We start from the raw sequence: 18357 nt of genomic DNA, 5'->3' as shown, positions 1-18357 counted from the left end.
CAAAGGTCGAGTCCATGACGTCAAAAAGCCTGGGTCAATCAGAGCACACCAGACTGCGTTTTCCCGAACGCCCGCAGCAGGGTCAGAAGGGAGGTGGCCGCCCTCCGTCGTGGCCTCTGACGGTTTTTGAGCGTTGGTGTCTGGCACGCGCTAGCCCCTCTTGCTTTGGTTCCGCCATGCCGATGTACCAGGTAAAGCCCTATCACGGGGGTGGCGCGCCTCTCCGTGTGGAGCTTCCCACCTGCATGTACCGGCTCCCCAACGTGCACTGCAGGAGCGGCGGCCCAGCGCCCGGCGCTGGCCACGTGCAGGTAGGAGCGCGGGGTCCCCCGCCCAGTGCGCACGCGCGGCGGCCGGCTGCCGGACCGGGTCCCCACAGGCCGGAGCGAATGCATCCCACCCGCTTCACGGCCCCAACCCGCTTCTGTGCCGGCCAGCCAGGGACTCACCCAAACTTTTCTCTTTTAAAGGATTTATCCAGGCCGGGCGCTGTGGCTCACGCCTGTAATCCCACCACTTTGGGAGGCCGAGGCTGGCGGATCACCTGAGGTTAGGAGTTCGAGACCAGCCTGGCCAACATGGTGAAACCTCGGCTCTACTGAAAATACAAAAATTAGCCGGGTGTGGTGGCAGGCGCCTGTAATCCCAGCTACTCGGGAGGCTGAGGCAGGAGAATCGTTTGAACCCTGGAGGCGGGGTTTGCAGTGAGCTGAGATCGAGCCATTGCACTCGAGCCTGGGCAACAAAAGCGAAACTGTCTCAAAAAAAGGAAATATATATATATATGTATATATCTTTCCAGGTCGCGCGCTGTGGTTCATGCCTGGAATCTCAGCGCTTTGGGAGACCAAGGTGGGAGAATCGCTTGAGCCCCAAGAGTTTGAGACCAGCCTGAGCAACATGGCGAGACCCTTGTCTCTATTTTTTAAATGTTTTAATTAGGCCGGGCGCGGTGGCTCAAGCCTGTAATCCCAGCACTTTGGGAGGCCGAGACGGGCGGATCACGAGGTCAGCAGATCGAGACCATCCTGGCTAACACGGTGAAACCCCGTCTGTACTAAAAACTACAAAAAACTAGCCAGGCGAGGTGGCGGGCACCTGTAGTCCTAGCTACTCGGGAGGCTGAGGCAGGAGAATGGCGTGAACCCAGGAGGCGGAGCTTGCAGTGAGCTGAGATTGCACCACTGCACTCCAGCCTGGGCGACAGAGCGAGACTCCGTCTCAAAAAATTTTTTTAAAAAATTAAATGTTTTGGCCGGGCGCGGTGGCTCAAGCCTGTAATCCCAGCACTTTGGGAGGCCGAGACGGGCGGATCACAAGGTCAGGAGATCGAGACCATCCTGGCTAACACGGTGAAACCCCGTCTCTACTAAAAAAATACAAAAAACTAGCCGGGCGCGGTGGCGGGCGCCTGTAGTCCCAGCTACTCCGGAGGCTGAGGCAGGAGAATGGCGTGAACCCGGCAGGCGGAGCTTGCAGTGAGCTGAGATCCAGCCACTGCACTCCAGCCTGGGCCACAGAGCCAGACTCCGTCTCAAAAAAAAAAAAAAAAAAAAATTAAATGTTTTAATTAAAATAAAAATCTGTCCTTTTTATATATATATATATGGTTGCTTAAACATTTTAGTTCAGAGATTCTACCTTCTGAAAAGTGAATAGCACATAAATGCTCATTTTCAGGAATTACAAAGCGAACCCCAGGGTCACGAAGGCCCAGGTTGACACACATTGTCACCCCTCCATTCTTTCCACTTCAACCTTCCCTCCCCACCCCCAACCCCAGGTCTTGATTTTTTATGGTAATTATGTCCTGCTTGTCTCTCTTATTTTGTCAACTCAGTATTTATCCCTAAACAATATAGTCTGGTTTTTTGGGTTTTTTTGTTTTTTTCAGACAGAGTCTTGCTCTGTCGCCCAGGCTGGAGTGCAGTAGTGTGATCTCAGCTCACTGCAACCCCTGCCTCCCAGGTTCAAGCAATTCTCCCGCCTCAGCCTCCTGAGTAGCTGAGATTACAGGCACCATCCACTGGACACGGCTAATTTTTGTATTTTTAGTAGAGACAGGGTTTCACCATGTTGGCCAGGCTGGTCTCGAACTCCTGACCTCAAGTGATCCACCCGCCTCAATCTCCCAAAGTGCTGGGATTACAGGCGTGAGCCACTGCACCTGGCCCCTAAACAATTGATATATATATATATATATAAGCATACAGCATATAATCTGATGTGTCTGGCTTTTTTTTTTTTTTTTTAATGTAGAGATGGGATCTCACCCTATCTCTACCTAAAAGGTGGTTATCAAGAACGGAGGTGGGCCGGGCGCGGTGGCTCACGCCTGTGTAATCCCAGCACTTTGGGATGCCGAGACGGGCGGATCACGAGGTCAGGAGATCGAGACCATCCTGGCTAACCCGGTGAAACCCCGTCTCTACTAAAAAATACAAAAAAACTAGCTGGGCGAGATGGCGGGCGCCTGTAGTCCCAGCTACTCCGGAGGCTGAGGCAGGAGAATGGCGTGAACCCGGGAGGCGGAGCTTGCAGTGAGCTGAGATCCGGCCACTGCACTCCAGCCTGGGTGACAGAGCGAGACTCCGTCTCAAAAAAAAAAAAAGAACGGAGGTGGTCTCCATCTCCTGGCCTCAAGTGATCCTCTAACCCCAGCCTCCCAAAGTGCTGGAATTACAAACATGAGCCACTGGTGCCCAGCCCTGGCTTCTTTTTTGTTGACATTATTTTAGGAGTCATTTTATTGTAACATCGGAAGTATTCTTCTTCTCTGTAGTATACTGTTCTATTGCATGGCTCTCCACCATATACTTATCCATCCTACTTGCTCAGGGACACTGGATTGTTTTCCATTTTAACCTGCTATGAACAATTCTGTAGTGAATATTCTTATACAGAGCAGCAGGCATGGGGTATGTACTAATGAACGGGACTCCTGGCTCAGTGGCCCACCTGGCTTTCCACTCTACTAAATTGTTTTCCAGAGTTGTTATACTGTTTTACACGCTTGCTCACCACCCACCGGCTGGGTAGAAGAATTCCTGATATTTGCACCCTGCCCAAAACTGGTGGGTGTAGCGTGGTATCCTAGGGTAGTTTTAGTTTGGATTTCTCCAGACTTCTCTAAGTTGAGGACCTTTTCATATTCACTGGCCGCTGTGGTTGCTCTTTTGTAATGTACCTGCTCAAGTCTTTCACTCTTTTCTCATTGCAAACATACATCCTAGGTTTCCAGCAGGAGAAACAGACCTGTCCATTCTGACACAAGATGGGTGAATCGGTAACTTTTTTGGTCTGTTTTCCCACTGCTTGTTATCCTTCTGCTTTCTTTAATGGCTTTCTGCCTAGATCAGGAGGGACGGACTTTCTTTTGAAACCCAGTAACACAACGTGTTATTTCAGTACAGAGCTGAGACAGAAATAGCAGACATGGTTCAATGGTCCCTGCACCTAGAGAGTGCCATGGAAACAGGGCCCAGTCACCCTCCAACTACACAGTCCCATGAAACCAGAAAGACAACCCAGGTTGGAGAATGTCACCTTTCATTGAAGGCCAAGTTTTGCAGAGTCTGTTTTACTTGTGTTTAAGTCTGCTGCCTAACTTCTTGTGGCCTTTTGCGAACTTACAACTTAGAGGACACGTAATCTCACTTTTCCAGCAATTTTTCTAGGAGATGATAACAATGTGTACAAATAATTAGCAATAAAACATCTTGGCCAGGCGCAGTGGTTCACATCTGTAATCCCAGCACTTTGGGAGACCAAGGCAGGAGGATCACTTGAACCTAGGAGTTCAAAACCAATCTGGGCAACATGGTGAAACCCCATTTTTACAAAAAGTACAACACTTAGCCAGGTGTGGTAGCATGTGCCTGTAGTTCCAGCTACTCAGGAGGCTGAGGTGGGAGGATCACTTGATCCCAGGAGGTCAGGGCTGCATTGAGCTGTGATCGGCCACTGCACTCCAGCCTGGGCAACAGAGTGAAGCCCCGTGTCAAGAAAAGCAATCAAGCATCTCCAGGGTAAAGGAGAGCAACATGAAGAATAAGCTGTTTATAAATACATATAAATTGAAACAAATTGATAAAAACAATATACCACATCACAATCTAGTCTCAGCAAGGAAAACAGCAGGCCAACATTACAAGGCACCAATGACATAAAACAGATCTTGAACATTTTGGTATTACTCAGATCATGAAGGACTAGATCAAGCTGCACTCAGGGCTTAAAAATCACAAGCCACATTACACGTATAGTACTTCAGACATTCTTCATTCCTGACTGAGTTGTTTTGTTTTTGAGACGGAATCTCACTCTGTCGCCCAGGCTGGAGTGCAGTGTCGCGATCTCGGCTCACTGCAGCCGCCGTCTCCCGGGTTCAAGCACTTCTCCTGCCTCAGCCTCGCCAGTAGCTGGGATTGCAGGTGCCCGCCACCACGGCCGACTAATTTTTTGTATTTTTGGTAGAGACTGGGTTTCACCATGTTGGCCAGGCTGGTCTTGATCTCCTGACCTCAAGTGATCTGCCTGCCTTGGCCTCACAAAGTGCTGTGATTACAGGCATGAGCCACCGCGCCCGGCCCTGACTGAGCTTTGAATCCAGTAGGTGCATTTTTGGCCCCATTGGAGCAGACACCCTACTGCCATTTGTGGAAATTATACACAAACAATGTACAGATATAGGTTGGTTAAGAGAGATTGGAAATATGACTCAGGACTTACCATTAAGTAACAGAATATTACACAGGTAGTAGCCCTCCCTGTTACACATCTTGCTTTCAAATTTATTTTCAGTCAGCACCTAATTTTTTTTTTTTTTTTTTTTTTTTTTTGAGATGGAGTCGCCCTGTTGCTCAGGCTAGAGTGCAGTGGTGCGATCTCGGCTCACTGCACTCTCTACCTCCTGAGTCCAAGTGATTCTCCTGCCTCAGCCTCTGAGTAGCTGGGACTACAGGTGCCCACCACCAAGCCCAGCTAATTTTTGTGTTTCAGTAGAAATGGAGTCTCATCATGCTGTCCTCTTGAACTCCTGACCTCAAGTGATCCACCCGCCTGCCCCTTCCAAAGTGCTAAGCTTACAGGTGTGAGCCACCATGCCCGGCCAGCATCCAATAATTTAATTGGCATACTGAACTCTGTTCCACCCAGAAGTCAGTGGACTTCACATTGCTCTGCTGTTTGATCTTAAATAAGAGCAGCAGACTAGGAGAGGTGAGAAAGTGCTGATTAAGCCCGAGGGTAAATAGGAGTTAAGCAAACAAGAGAAGAGGGAAGAGCAATGCAGATAGAGGAAACGGCACGTGAAGATCCTGTGGTCCGAGCCAGCGTGGTGTTTTAGGAACTCGTAGGACAGTGTAGCTAGAGCACAGAGCAAAGGAGGAAATTGGGTGAGGTAAGGTAGCCAGAGGCCAAATGATACAAGATGTCTGTGACGCCATGTTAAATGTTTGACATTTTATCCTAAGCACCTAGGAGGTTAGCAAGGGGGAGACAGTGACAATATCAGAAATTTTTCTTTTGAGACGGAGTCTTGCTCTTGTCACCCAGGGTGGAGTGCAGTGGCGCGATCTCTGCTCACTGCAACCTCCGCCTCCCAGGTTCAAGCAATTCTCCTGCCTCAGCCTCCTGAGTAGCTGGGATTACAGGCACCCACACCACACCCAGCTATAGTTTTTGTACTTTTAGTAGAGACAGGGGTTTCACAATATTGGCCAGGCTGGTCTCAAACTCCTGACCTCAGGTGATCTGCCCACCTCGGCCTCCCAAAGTGCTAGGACTACAGGCATGAGTCACTGCGCCCAGCCCTGAGTTTCTTTTAAAAATCTTTCTAGCTGCCATCTTAAAGGATGGATTGCAGGGTGAACTAGAAAGGTGCAAGGTGGAATAGGCTAGGTGAAAAATGGTGGCCTGGCTGGGCATGGTGGCTCACGTCTGTCTTCTCAGCACTTTGGGAGCTGAGGTGGGAGGATGGCTTGAGGACAGGAGTTTGAGACCAGCCTGAGCAACATAGCACAGTTGTCTCTACAAAAAAAAAATTAAAAATTAGCCACGCTTGGTGGTGCACACCTGTAGTCCCAGGCACTCAGGAGACTAAGGCAGGAGGATCAGTTGAGCCCAGGAAGTCAAGGCTGCAGTGGGCCATGATCACACTATTGCACTCCAGCCTGGGCAACAGAGTGAGACCCTGTCTCCAGGACAAAAGAAAAGCCAAGAAAATGATTTGGGGAATTGATTAGCTCCATGGGTATGCTTCCAAGCTAAAAAACTGTTTCAACCCGTGTTCCCTTTTCCCTATTTGTATAAATTACTGAGTTACATTCTCATTGCTACTTATTTAAGCAAAGTATTCTTAGTTAAGAACAAAGAACTAAAAATTGTGTTCATTTTCTATCTTTCCCTCTTCTTAGACTAAATTACGTGAAATCGGAACCATACAATTTCAGAGTGGCTTTCAGCCACAACTTTTATTTAAGTTTTTTTTTTTTTTTTTTTTTTTTTGAGACGGAGTCTCGCTCTGTCGCCCAGCCCAGGCTGGAGTGCAGTGGCGCGATCTCGGCTCACTGCAAGCTCCGCCTCCCGGGTTCAAGCCATTCTCCTGCCTCAGCCTCCCGAGTAGCTGGGATTATAGGCACGCACCACCACGCCCAGCTAATTTTTGTATTTCTAGTAGAGACAGGGTTTCACCATGTTGGCCAAGCTGGTCTTGAACTCCTGACCTCAGATGATCTGCCTACCTAGACCTCCCAAAGTACTGGGATTACAGGTGTGAGCCACCACACCCAGCCCATAATGTCTTCTTTTAAAGGGTGGGAGGTTTGATGAGTGCATGGCAAAGTAAGACAAGTGATCAAACTTAAACAACACTGTTCTGATGGGAGAGGAAATGAACATTTGGCTGTTGGTTTGTTTAGGAAGAGTCTAACCCATCTCTGCAAGCTCTTGAGTCCCGCCAAGATGATATTTTAAAACGTCTGTATGAGTTGAAAGCTGCAGTTGATGGTCTCTCCAAGATGATTCAAACACCAGATGCAGACTTGGATGTAACCAACATAATCCAAGCGGATGAGCCCATGACCTTAACCACCAATGTGCTGGACTTGAATTCAGTGCTTGGGAAGGTAAGTTCGTTTTGAAAGCTGAAATGTTAGTAGGTGCTGAGTGGTTAGTACAGGGAAATTGTGCTACTGTGATTAAAGCCTTAGCTTTCAGGGCGGGCACGGTGGCTCACGCCTGTAATCCCAGCACTTTGGGAGGCAGAGGCAGGCGGATCACGAGGTCAGGAGATCCAGACCGTCCTGGCTAACATGATGAAACCACATCTCTACTAAAATACAAAAAATTAGCTGGGCATGGTGGCGGGCGCCTGTAGTCCCAGCTACTCAGAAGGCTGAGGCAGAAGAATGGCGTGAACCCGGGAGGCAGAGCTTGCAGTGAGCGGAGATCGTGCCACTGCACTCCAGCCTGGGCAACAGAGCGAGACTCCGTCTCAAAAAAAAAAAAAAAAGGCTTAGCTTTCTAATTTTCAAAGGCAGAGCCAAGAGCATATTCATATTTTTTTCTCCTCTAAATGAGTGTGCCTTTGCACAGAACAGATTCCCAAGGCAGGAGTGAAGTCAAAACAAGCTCTAAAGCCTCTTCTTGACTTCTCAGACCAAGTAGAGGGCAGGGAGGATGTGTAGGCAGAGGAGGAGTAGAGGAAAGTTACAGCCTCTGCCAGTCCAGGCATGGGTCCAGCAGCCTCCGAGCCCTGGAAGAACAGATCTCAGCTTGTTTGCTCAGTGTTCCCCAGAGGTTCAGCAGAGGCAGCCCAGACTCTCTTTGATAGCAGGCCAACTTTCAGAACCGTGACTGCCCAAGCACAAAAATCCTACCCGTCCTTTTGAAATGTATTGCTCAGGCCAGTCATAGTCTCATATTTCAAGTGCATTTTGCTTGAATTCAGTTTGCTGTATTACAAGTAAGTTGCATCAGCCGGCTCTCATGATTGAAGTTTACAGGCTTCAGCTAATTTAGGGGAGAATCTGATATGCAAAGAAAGACCATCTCGTTTGTTACAACGAAGTGGTATTTATTTGAGGATGCAAAAAGGGTTTGTCCCAAGAATCCCTACCAATAGCCTCCTCTAGAATGGGTGATAGAATAGCACGACTTAAAAGCCCTAAAAAATGCAAGCATTGTGGTGTCTCACCCAGGGCTGGGATATTTGGTAACCTCAGTACCTCTGCATTCATGTATTCCTTCCACTGCTCCCTCATTCATCCAGTACTTGTTGGCATGCACTGAGGACTCAGATGAGGCGCAACCAGGCCCTCAGGGAGCCGGAGCCTAGCAGATGAGTTTTTGAGCATGAGCAGCCATAACAGTCATTTCTCAGGGTGCTGGGGAGGCGTCTCAGAGCACGTGGTGCTCAAGATGAATTCTGATACCTCAGAAGACCCAGTGTCAAGTAATACAATATGTTCAGGGAACTGCAAGGCATTCCGCGTAGGCTGACGTGGGGGACATTGGTCAGGAGTAGCAGGCGGGGTACAGAAAGCCAAGGAGTTTGGCTGTGAGTGTTCACATCAGTGCATTTGTTATTACAAGTGAAAGTGTAGAAGAAATAAGAAAGTCTTTATCTAAAAAGGCTGTCATGCCTGGGTTTGGATTTGTAACAGGCCCATCCCCCTGGACCTCTCATAGTGCCCCATGCCAGAGCAAACTGTGGCCCCGAACCATTGCTTGGCCTCTGTACCCATGGGCCACTGGCACTGAGGAGGGTTACCCAGTGGGAAAAAACAAGGCTATGAGTCTGAGCACTTCAGTTAACACCTACTATGTTAGAATCTCCCCATCCCTCATCACCAATGATACCTTGAGCCAACACCCCTTCTTAAGGGGTTCTTCATGGAAACATCTTAACACAAATTGGCTGTGGTCAGCTGTTGGAAAGATTCAGTAGCTGGAATAATTGCAGGTTAAAAGGGACAAATAGAAGTGTCATTCCTGGCCGGGCGCGGTGGCTCAAGCCTGTAATCCCAGCACTTTGGGAGGCCGAGACGGGCGGATCACGAGATCAGGAGATCGAGACCATCCTGGCTAACATAGTGAAACCCCATCTCTACTAAAAAATTTTAAAAAACTAGCCGGGTGAGGTGGCGGCCGCCTGTAGTCCCAGCTACTTGGGAGGCTGAGGCAGGAGAATGACATAAACCCGGGAGGCAGAGCTTGCAGTGAGCTGAGATCATGCCACTGCACTCCAGCCTGGGCGACAGAGCAAGACTCCGTCTCAAAAAAAAAAAAAAAAAGAAGTGTCATTCCTAGGCCAGGCACCATGGCTCCCATCTGTAATCCCAGCACTTTGGGAGGCCAAGACAGACAGGTCATTTGAGGTCAGGAGTTTGAGAACAGCCTGGGCAACATGGCAAAACCCCATCTCTACTAAAAATAATTTAAAAAAAAAATTAGCTGGGCGTGGTGGCAGGCACCTGTAGTCCCAGCCACTCAGGAAGCTGAGGCAGGAGAATCACTTGAACCTGGGGAGGCAGAGGTTGCAGGGAGCAGAGATCACCCACTGTACTCCAGCCTGTGTGACAGAGTGAGACTCTGTCTCCAAAAAAAAAAGAGTGTCATTTCTGATACGCTGTTTTATTTGACAGTGGAGTCAACTTTTTATTCGTTGGGGATAAGGGGGTGGAGTCAGCTCATACCCCAGCTCCACTCCATCCTGAGCGAGTGGCCTTGGAGAAGTTACTGGCTGCAACCTGGAGAAGATGCTAGTGCCTTCTTCATGGAAGTGGAGGAGTCAGATAACCCTGGTTAGGTTCTTAGACTCGCACCCGGCACAGTGGCACTCTCTGATTACTGTTATTCGTACATTGTCTTGCTCTTTCCCCAGGATTATGGGGCGCTGAAAGACATCGTGATCAACGCGAACCCGGCCTCCCCTCCCCTCTCCCTGCTCGTGTTGCACAGGCTGCTCTGTGAGCACTTCAGGGTCCTGTCCACGGTGCACACGCACTCCTCAGTCAAGAGTGTGCCTGAAAACCTTCTCAAGTGCTTTGGAGAACAGAATAAAAAACAGCCCCGCCAAGAGTATCAGCTGGGATTCACTTTAATTTGGAAGAATGGTAAGTAGATGGGACTGAGTCAAACTTACACAAAGCTGCCCCTTGAACACCACGAGTTTGACCTGCATGAGTCCATTTACATGTGGATTTTTTTCTTTTCTTTTCTTTTCTTTTTGAGACAGAGTCTCACTGTGTCACCCAGGCTGAAGTGCAGTGGCACAATCTTGGCTCACTGCAACTTCCACCTCTGGGTTCAAGCGATTCTCCTGCCTCAGCCTCCTGAGTAGCAGGCTAGGCGCGTGCCACCATGCCCAGCTAATTTTTTTCATGTTTTTAGTAGAGACGGTTTCACCACATTGGTCAGGCTGGTCTCAAACTCCTGACCTCGTGATCCACCTGCCTTGGCCTCCCAAAGTGCTGGAATTACAGGCGTGAGCCACCGTGCCTGGGCCTCGTGGATTTTTTTTCAAATAACTATCTTGGAAAATTTTTTGGAGATTTGCAACAATTTGAAAATACTGGCAGACAAACCACATAGCCTAGAAATATCAAATCAAGGCTGTGCACAGTGGCTCACGCCTGTAATCCCAGCTCTTTGTAAGGTGAAGGCAGGCGGATCACAAGGTCAGGAGTTCGAGACCAACCTGACCAACATGGTGAAACCCCGTCTCTACTAAAAATACAAAACTTAGCCAGGTGTGGTAGCGGGTACCTGTAATCCCAGCTACTTGGGAGGTGGAGGCAGGAGAATCTCTTGAACCCAGGAGGTGGAGGTTGCAGCCAGCCAAGATCACGCCATTGTACTCCAGCCTGGGCAACAGAAAAAGACTCCATCTCAAAAAAAAAAAAAAAAAAAAAAATCAAAACAAAAAGCTATGAGGCATAAAATATTTACATACTAGTCTATTTAATTTGCTACCACAAAATGTACACAAATCTATTTTAAGAAGTTAAAATGTATCAAAACTTACACACACACTATACATGGCACCACCTGCAGTTGAGAGAAATGTAAACAAACGTGAAGATGAGCATGAAATCCCAACTGCGTAACATTAACATTACAGAACAAACATACTGTACTGCTGGAATAATTTAACAGCCACCTCAAGCGTGGGGAGTGTCTGCTTCATTCTACTTCAGACACCCCGTGACACCAGTCATCTCGGTGTGAGCAGCTAATTCACCTCTCCAGGAAATTGCATGTTGCAGTCAAAAGCGATCTCTTGGGAGGCCAAGAGTGGATCTCTTGGGAGGCCAAGGGTGGATCACGAGGTCAGGAGATCGAGACCATCCTGGCTAACACGGTGAAACCCCGTCTCTACTAAAAAATACAAAAAAAATTAGCCGAGCGTGGTGGCGGGCGCCTGTGGTCCCAGCTGCTCGGGAGGCTGAGGCAGGAGAATGGCATGAACCTGGGAGGCGGAGCTTGCAGTGAGCCGAGATTGCACTACAGCACTCCAGCCTGGGCGACAGAGCGAGACTCCGTCTCAAAAAAAAAGTGATCTCTTGAGGTTCTTGGGTATTTTTCATCATGTTTTGGGTATGTTTCCATCGTGCATTGCCATAAACCTTGACTAACACTGTGGGGCACTTACAAAGTGTCTCTTGTGATACTGAAAGTGCTCCCAAGAAGCAGAGAAAAGCCATGATATTACATGAAAAAGTTGAATTGCTTGATATGTACCAGAGGTCTGCAGCTGCCTCTTCAAGATAAATGAATTCAGTGTAAGAACCATTGTTTTAAAAAAAGGGAAATTTTCGGTCAGGCACAGTGGCTTACGCCTGTAATCCCAGCACTTTGGGAGGCCAAGGCAGGCGGATCACGAGGTCAAGAGATCAAGATCATCCTGGCCAACATGGTGAAACCCTGTCTCTACTAAAAATACAAAAATTAGCTGGGCTTGGTGGTGTGTGGCTGTAGTCCCAGCTACTCAGGAGGCTGAGGCAGGAGGATCACTTAAACCTGGGAGGTGGAGGTTGCAGTGAGCCGAGATTGCACCACTGCACTCCAGCCTGGTGACACAGCAAGACTCCGTCTCAAAAAAAAAAAAAAAGGGAAATTCATGAAGGCATCACTATAGCTGCACCAGGAGGTGCAAAAACCTTGACTTTTTGCAAAATACCTATTTATCTTGTATTGAAAATGTAGCTTTTGGCCGGGTACGGTGGTTCATTCCTGTAATCCCAGCACTTTGGGAGGCCAAGGTGGGTGGATCACCTGAGATCAGGAGTTCGAGACCAGCCTGACCAATACGGTGAAACCCCATCTCTACTAAAAGCACAAAAATGAGCCCGGCATGGTGACCTTCACCTGTAGTCCCAGCTACTCGGGAGACTGAGACAGGAGAATCGCTTGAACCCAGGAGGCAGAGGTTGCAGTGAGGCAAGATCGTGCCAGTACACTCCAGCCTGGGCTACAGAGTGAGACTCCATCTCAAAAAAAAAAAGAAAAGAAAATGCAGCTTTTATGTGGGGTGCAGGATTCCTGTTAGAAAGGCATACCTATAGACTCTCATATGATTTGAGAAAAACCAAAGTCATTATATGACAACTTGAAGCCAAAGGAAGGTGAAAGATCTAAAGCTGGAGAGTTTAATGCCAGCAAACGATGGTTTGATAATTTTAGGAAAAGGTTTGGCTTTTAAAAATGTCAAGATAACAGGAGAAGCAGCTTCTGCTAACCAAGAGGCAGCAGACAAGTTCCCAGATGCCATTAAGAAAATCATGGAGGAGAAAGGATACCTGTGTCAACACGTTTTTAATGCAGACAAAACTGCCCTAATCTGGGGTGGGGGCGGGGAACCACAAAGGACATTTATTAGTAAAGAAGAGAAGTGAGTCCCAGAATTGAAGGCAGGGAGGGCTAGGCTAACCCTCCTGTTTTGTGCAGGTGCAGCTGTGTTTATGATCAGGAGAGCTCTTACCTGTAAAGCTGCTAACACCCAAGATTTCACGGGAAAAGATAAACACAGCTGCTCGTCTTTTGGTCGTACAACGCCTGGACAAGAACCCTTTTTCTGGATTAATTCCATTGATGCCTTGTCCCTGAAGTCAGGATGTACCATGCCAGTAAGGGACACCTTTGAAAGTTCTTCAATGCTCCAGTCACTCAGAGCCCCATGAGTTAACACCAAAGGTGTCAAAGCCATCTACTTGCCCCCTAACACAACATGGATCAAAAAGTCGTAAGAACCTTTGAGGCTCATTACACACAGTATTCTGTGAAAGAATTGTCAGTGCTATGAAAGAGAACCCTGGCTAGACATGCCTGTAATCCCAGCTACTTGGGAGGCTGAGGCAGGAGAATTGCTTGAACGCGGGAGGTGGAGGTTGTACTGAGATCGTGCCACTGCACTCCAGCCTGGGTGACAGAGCAAGACTCCATCTCAAAACAAAAAGCAAAAGAGAGAGAACCCTGATAGAACATCTTGAAGAGTCTGGAAGGATTACATCATTGAAGAGGCCATCGTTGTATACAAAGCTGTGAAAGCCATCACGGTGAAACAGTACATTCCTGCTGGAGAAACCTGTGTCCAGATGTGCGTGACTTCATAGGATCTACGACAGCCAAGGAAACCAAGAAATAGATCACAGATGGGGCAAAAGTGGGTGGTGAAGAGTTTCAGGGTACAGATCTTGGAGAAATTCAAGGGCTGACAGACACTGCACAGAAGAGTTAACATAAGACAGCTTAATGGGGAGAAGTGTTTCCAAGCCAGTGCCAGATGTTGAGGAAGAAGACCTAGGAGAAGCCAGGCTGGAAAACAGATTTCCATTAGACAGTCTGGGAGAAGGCTTCTGATCATTCGAGGCTGCTTTTGACTTCTTTTTTTTTTTTTTTTTTTTTTTGAGGCGGAGTCTCGCTCTGTCGCCCAGGCTGGAGTGCAGTGGCGCGATCTCGGCTCACTGCAAGCTCCGCCTCCCGGGTTCCCGCCATTCTCCTGCCTCAGCCTCCCGAGTAGCTGGGACTACAGGCGCCGCCACCACGCCCGGCTAATTTTTTTGTATTTTTAGTGGAGACGGGGTTTCATTGTGTTAGCCAGGATGGTCTCGATCTCCTGACCTCGTGATCCGCCCGTCTCGGCCTCCCAAAGTGCTGGGATTACAGGCTTGAGCCACCGCGCCCGGCCTGCTTTTGACTTCTTTTATGACCTGGAGTCTTCTATGATACAAGCAGTGAAACTAAAGCAAACGGTGGAAGGGTTCATGCTGCATGGAACTATTTTTAGAGAAATCAAAAGGCAAACAGTCAGACAAATTATGATGTATTTCCCTAAAGCTACACCATGCTTGCCTCTCCTCCTTTCCTGCCTCCCTTTCTACCGCTGCCACCCAAGACAGCAAGACCAACCCCTCTTCCTCAGCGACATGGGCAGTGGGATGAAGACCTTTAAGATGATCCGCTTCAACTTAATGAATAGTAAATTCATTATCCTTTTCTTTTTAAGAGGCAGGGTCTTGCTATGTCACCCAGGCTGGAATGCAGTGGTACGGTCACAGCTCACCACAGCCTCAACCTTCTGGGCTCAAGTGATCCTCCCACCTCAGCCTCCCAAGCAGCAGGGACTACAGGTGTGAGCCACCATGCCCAGCATCCTTATTATTTTCTTAACATTTTCTCAAGTTTATCGTAAGAATGTAGCATATGATATATAGACCATACAAAGTGTGTGAATCAACTGTCATAGGTAAGGCTTCCCATCAGTAGTAGGCTGTTAGTGCTTAAGATTTGGAGGAGTCAAAAGTTTTATGTGGATTTTCGCTGCACAGCAGTGGGGAGTCAGTGCCCCTAACCCCCACACTGTTCAAGGGTCAGCTGTACTATATGATGAGATGTGCAACATGGTTTTGATATGAGGCAGCAAGGGGTTAGGACATTGTGTGGCATACCGGCCATACAGCGATTTGCATCAGGTCAGATATTCTAAGAAGCCTGTGGGGTAGTTCTAGAGGAGGAGCAGAGATGAAGCACTGCAAAGATGCCCTTGTTCCTCTGCAAAGTTTAGGGTCTCTGAGTGAGACACAGCTCAAGTTGGGACTGTGAGCCTTGGAGGAAGGGGGTTCTGTCCAACCAGGCAAAGCAGGGGAGTCATGGCTATCACAGCCATCTTGCCCTCACATTCTAGAACTTACTATCATAGGGACATTGAAATTATCTTCTCATATGGCCACATAAAGATAGGATGTCATGTACTCACTATCCCACGGATGTATGCCCCTTCTGGTTATGCTGATATGGAAGGAAGCGAGTTCATGTCATTCATACCTTAACTGCCCTCAGCCTCACAGAAAGCGATTATGAGGCCAAGAGCCTGGGAGATGCAACTCCTGTGTTTCCAGCCCTCAGCCCCCAAATCCTTAGGCAGCAGGGATTGGAGCAGGTGGTCTGAAGTCCCTTCCAGCTTCAGAACTGTCATAATCAAATACCAGGAATGGCTCTTTGGTTACTTTTTTAACATAGTTTGCACTTAAACCTTTTTCAGTATTAAGCATCTTAAGAGACTGACTGAAAATGTGATGTTCTTCTTGAAAACACCCTTTCCCGTGTCATCAGTCTGTGGTGTTTGGTGACTGTCCCCTTCCCCATTGTGCGAGTACTTCCCTCACACGGCTGCTCTGGTGATGCTACCTTGCGTGTGTTTTTTCTTTTCAGTGCCGAAGACGCAGATGAAATTCAGCGTCCAGACGATGTGCCCCATCGAAGGAGAAGGGAACATTGCACGTTTCTTGTTCTCTCTGTTTGGCCAGAAGCATAATGCTGTCAACGCAACCCTTATAGATAGCTGGGTAGATATCGCGATTTTTCAGTTAAAAGAGGGAAGCAGTAAAGAAAAAGCCGCTGTTTTCCGTTCTATGAACTCAGCTCTTGGGAAGAGCCCTTGGCTCGCTGGGAATGAACTCACCGTAGCAGACGTGGTGCTGTGGTCTGTGCTCCAGCAGACCGGAGGCTGCAGTGTGACAGTGCCAGCCAACGTGCAGAGGTGGATGAGGTCTTGTGAAAACCTGGCTCCTTTTAACACGGCCCTCAAGCTCCTTAAGTGAATTCCGTTACCGATTTTAAAGAGTTTAGATTTTAAGAATGGTGCTCTTTCATGCCTATTATCAGTAAGGGGACTTGTATTAGAGTCAAAGTCTTTTTATTTAGGCCAGTTGTCAAATGTCAATAAAAGCATCATGTAATTTGTGGTTTTCATTTTATTTAAAATTCAGCAAAATCATATGCCATCTACCGTGATGACTGCCAACTCCATGGCAGACCCTTTCTGGGATTCAAAAACCACTTCAGATCGCTGCCTCTGAGGGATGTACAGATTGGCTGGGGAGTTGAATGCTACAATAAAGGAGGAAGTACCGGGGAACAGTGCAGGGCAAAGGTGGGAAAGAGATCTGAGCTGCCTGGAGATCACCTGGGGTGAGGAGTACAAAGCTTTGCAAGGGTGTGGTTTTGGAATGACGCTAAATTGAAGGTGGAGAGAACAGATAAAAAGATTGGAAGTTGCGGCCGGACGCGGTAGCTCACGCCTGTAATCCCAGCACTTTGGGAGGCTGAGGCAGGCAGATCACGAGGTCAGGAGATCCAGACCATCTTGGCTAACCCAGTGAAACCCCATCTCTACTAAAAGTACAAAAAAATTAGCCGGGTGTGGTGGTGGGCGCCTGTAGTCCCAGCTACTCGGGAGGCTGAGGCAGAAGAATGGCATGAACCGGGGAGGCGGAGCTTGCAGTGAACCGAGATCGTGCCACTGCACTCCAGCCTGGGCGACAGAGACTCCATCCCCAAAAAAAAAAAAAAATTGGAAGTTGCACACTGTACACTGTTAAGAAGTTGAGCTTTTATCTTAGAGGCAGCAGAAGGTTTGGAGCCAAGGAATGAAATGATCAGGTGTCCTTCAGGTAATGAACTTGGCTGCAGTGTGAAAGGGGTAGGAAGACTGGCAGCTGTCAAAACTGGAACAGTCCAGTGAGTATGTGCAGGCCTGGGCTTGGGCAGTGACAGGGGCACACGTCAATTTCTGTGGTAGAACCTTCTAGAGAAAGACCAGACAGAGGGTCAACAGAGTTGAAAGGAAAAAATAATTGAGGATAAGGTCCAAGTTTTTTGTTTCATAGACCATTTAGGTAGGAAATTCAGGAAAAGGAGCTTGTGAGGCAGGAAAGGAAGGAGCACCAGCTTGGGGCACTCTGACATCTTTAAAAAGTCTTGTAAAGGCTTACTAAATACAACTAAGAATTATACCAACTATACCCTAATGAAGATTAAAAATTTACATTCCAGTTAACTACCTTAAAAGTTAAGTCCACTTTCATCCTACAGATACAGCCTGAGGAAGGTTAGACAGGTACGCCCCCATCCTTTCCGTCATCCCTCACCCCTTTGTCTTGAGAAAGGAGGTTTAGCTGCTTCTTTAGTTCTGCAATTTCTTTTTCTTGCTCTATTATCTTCATCTGTAGAGTGAAGTTAACCTGTAAGGAGAAAATATTTTAAACTCCATTAAAATAACTTACTACTATTTTTTTTTTTTTTTTTTGTGAGACAGAGTCTCACTCTGTCGCCCAGGCTGGAGTGCAGTGGCGCGATCTTGGTTCACTGCAGCTCCACCTCCCGGGTTCACGCCATTCTCCTGCCTCAGCCTCCAGAGAAGCTAGGACTACAGGTGCCCGCCACCATGCCTGGCTAATTTTTTGTATTTTTAGTAGAGACAAGGTTTCACCATGTTAGCCAGGATGGTCTCAATCTCCTGACCTAGTGATCTGCCCACCTCAGCCTCCCAAAGTGCTGGAATTACAGGCGTGAGCCACCGTGCCTGGACTGTTTTTCCCCCCGGACCTGTTTTTTGTTTGTTTTGAGACAATCTTGCTGTTGCCCAGGCTGGAGTACAGTGGCATGATCTCGGCTCACTGCAACCTGTGCCTCCCCAGTTCAAGCTATTCTCGTGCCTCAGCCACCCAAGTAGCTGGGATTACAGGCGCTCTCGTACAAGCCCAGCTAGTTTCTGTATTTTTAGTAGAGATGGGGTTTCGCCATGTTGGCCAGACTGGTCTTGAACTCCTGACCTCAATTACCACCTGCCTCAACCCTCCAAAGTGCTGGGATTACAGGCATGAGCCACCACACCCAGCCAAGGTTTCATTTTACACAAAAAAGTTTTGCAAGACAGTAGAAATCCTAAATAACTATGGTTATAAATACTAAATAACTATGGTCTCTAATAGCTGTCTTAACTGAGCATTAGAAAATCCCCTTCACGTGTGAAGATAAATGTTTATACTTAGTTTTAAGAACCACATCTGTAGC

At 47.9% G+C, this 18357-nt stretch overlaps 2 protein-coding genes, 1 long non-coding RNA gene and 1 other non-coding gene across 11 annotated transcripts in view; 2 read left to right on the top strand and 2 right to left on the bottom strand.

Annotated features, from left to right (window-relative positions):
* Positions 1–50: 50 nt before the first annotated feature.
* AIMP2 (aminoacyl tRNA synthetase complex interacting multifunctional protein 2) lies at positions 51–16241 on the top strand. 3 transcript variants are annotated; one of them, XM_005549094.4, is made up of 4 exons: positions 51–191; positions 6921–7127; positions 9887–10118; positions 15715–16241. In XM_005549094.4, exons 1-4 carry the CDS (start codon positions 177–179, stop codon positions 16101–16103), a joined length of 843 nt encoding a protein of 280 aa, XP_005549151.3. In that variant the 5' UTR covers positions 51–176; the 3' UTR covers positions 16104–16241. The 3 variants fall into 3 exon arrangements, with proteins under 3 accessions (XP_005549151.3, XP_045243827.2, XP_045243828.2); XM_045387892.2 differs by having other exon boundaries at positions 51–311; XM_045387893.2 differs by lacking the exon at positions 6921–7127 and having other exon boundaries at positions 51–311.
* Positions 8644–8779, top strand: LOC123572651 (small nucleolar RNA SNORA42/SNORA80 family). The gene has a single exon (XR_006697204.2). It is a non-coding gene; the product is annotated as a small nucleolar RNA SNORA42/SNORA80 family (small nucleolar RNA).
* Positions 10949–14414, bottom strand: LOC123572212 (uncharacterized). The gene is made up of 2 exons (XR_010585535.2): positions 14191–14414; positions 10949–13873 (listed from the first exon to the last, which is right to left on the bottom strand). It is a non-coding gene; the product is annotated as an uncharacterized lncRNA (long non-coding RNA).
* Positions 16185–18357, bottom strand: part of EIF2AK1 (eukaryotic translation initiation factor 2 alpha kinase 1) — a 41667-nt gene continuing 39494 nt past the window's right edge. For all 6 annotated transcript variants that reach the window (XM_065541675.2, XM_074034430.1, XM_065541674.2 and 3 more), the window contains one exon: positions 16185–17525. In XM_065541675.2, coding sequence (XP_065397747.1) covers positions 17394–17525 — 132 coding nt within the window. In that variant the 3' untranslated portion in view covers positions 16185–17393. The remainder of the gene's footprint in view (positions 17526–18357) is intronic.

This window comes from Macaca fascicularis, chromosome 3 (genome assembly GCF_037993035.2).
Source record: "Macaca fascicularis isolate 582-1 chromosome 3, T2T-MFA8v1.1".
Taxonomy (NCBI): Eukaryota; Metazoa; Chordata; class Mammalia; order Primates; family Cercopithecidae; genus Macaca; species Macaca fascicularis.
Note: the sequence above shows the minus strand (reverse complement) of the source record. Positions and strands in the feature narration are given on the sequence as shown.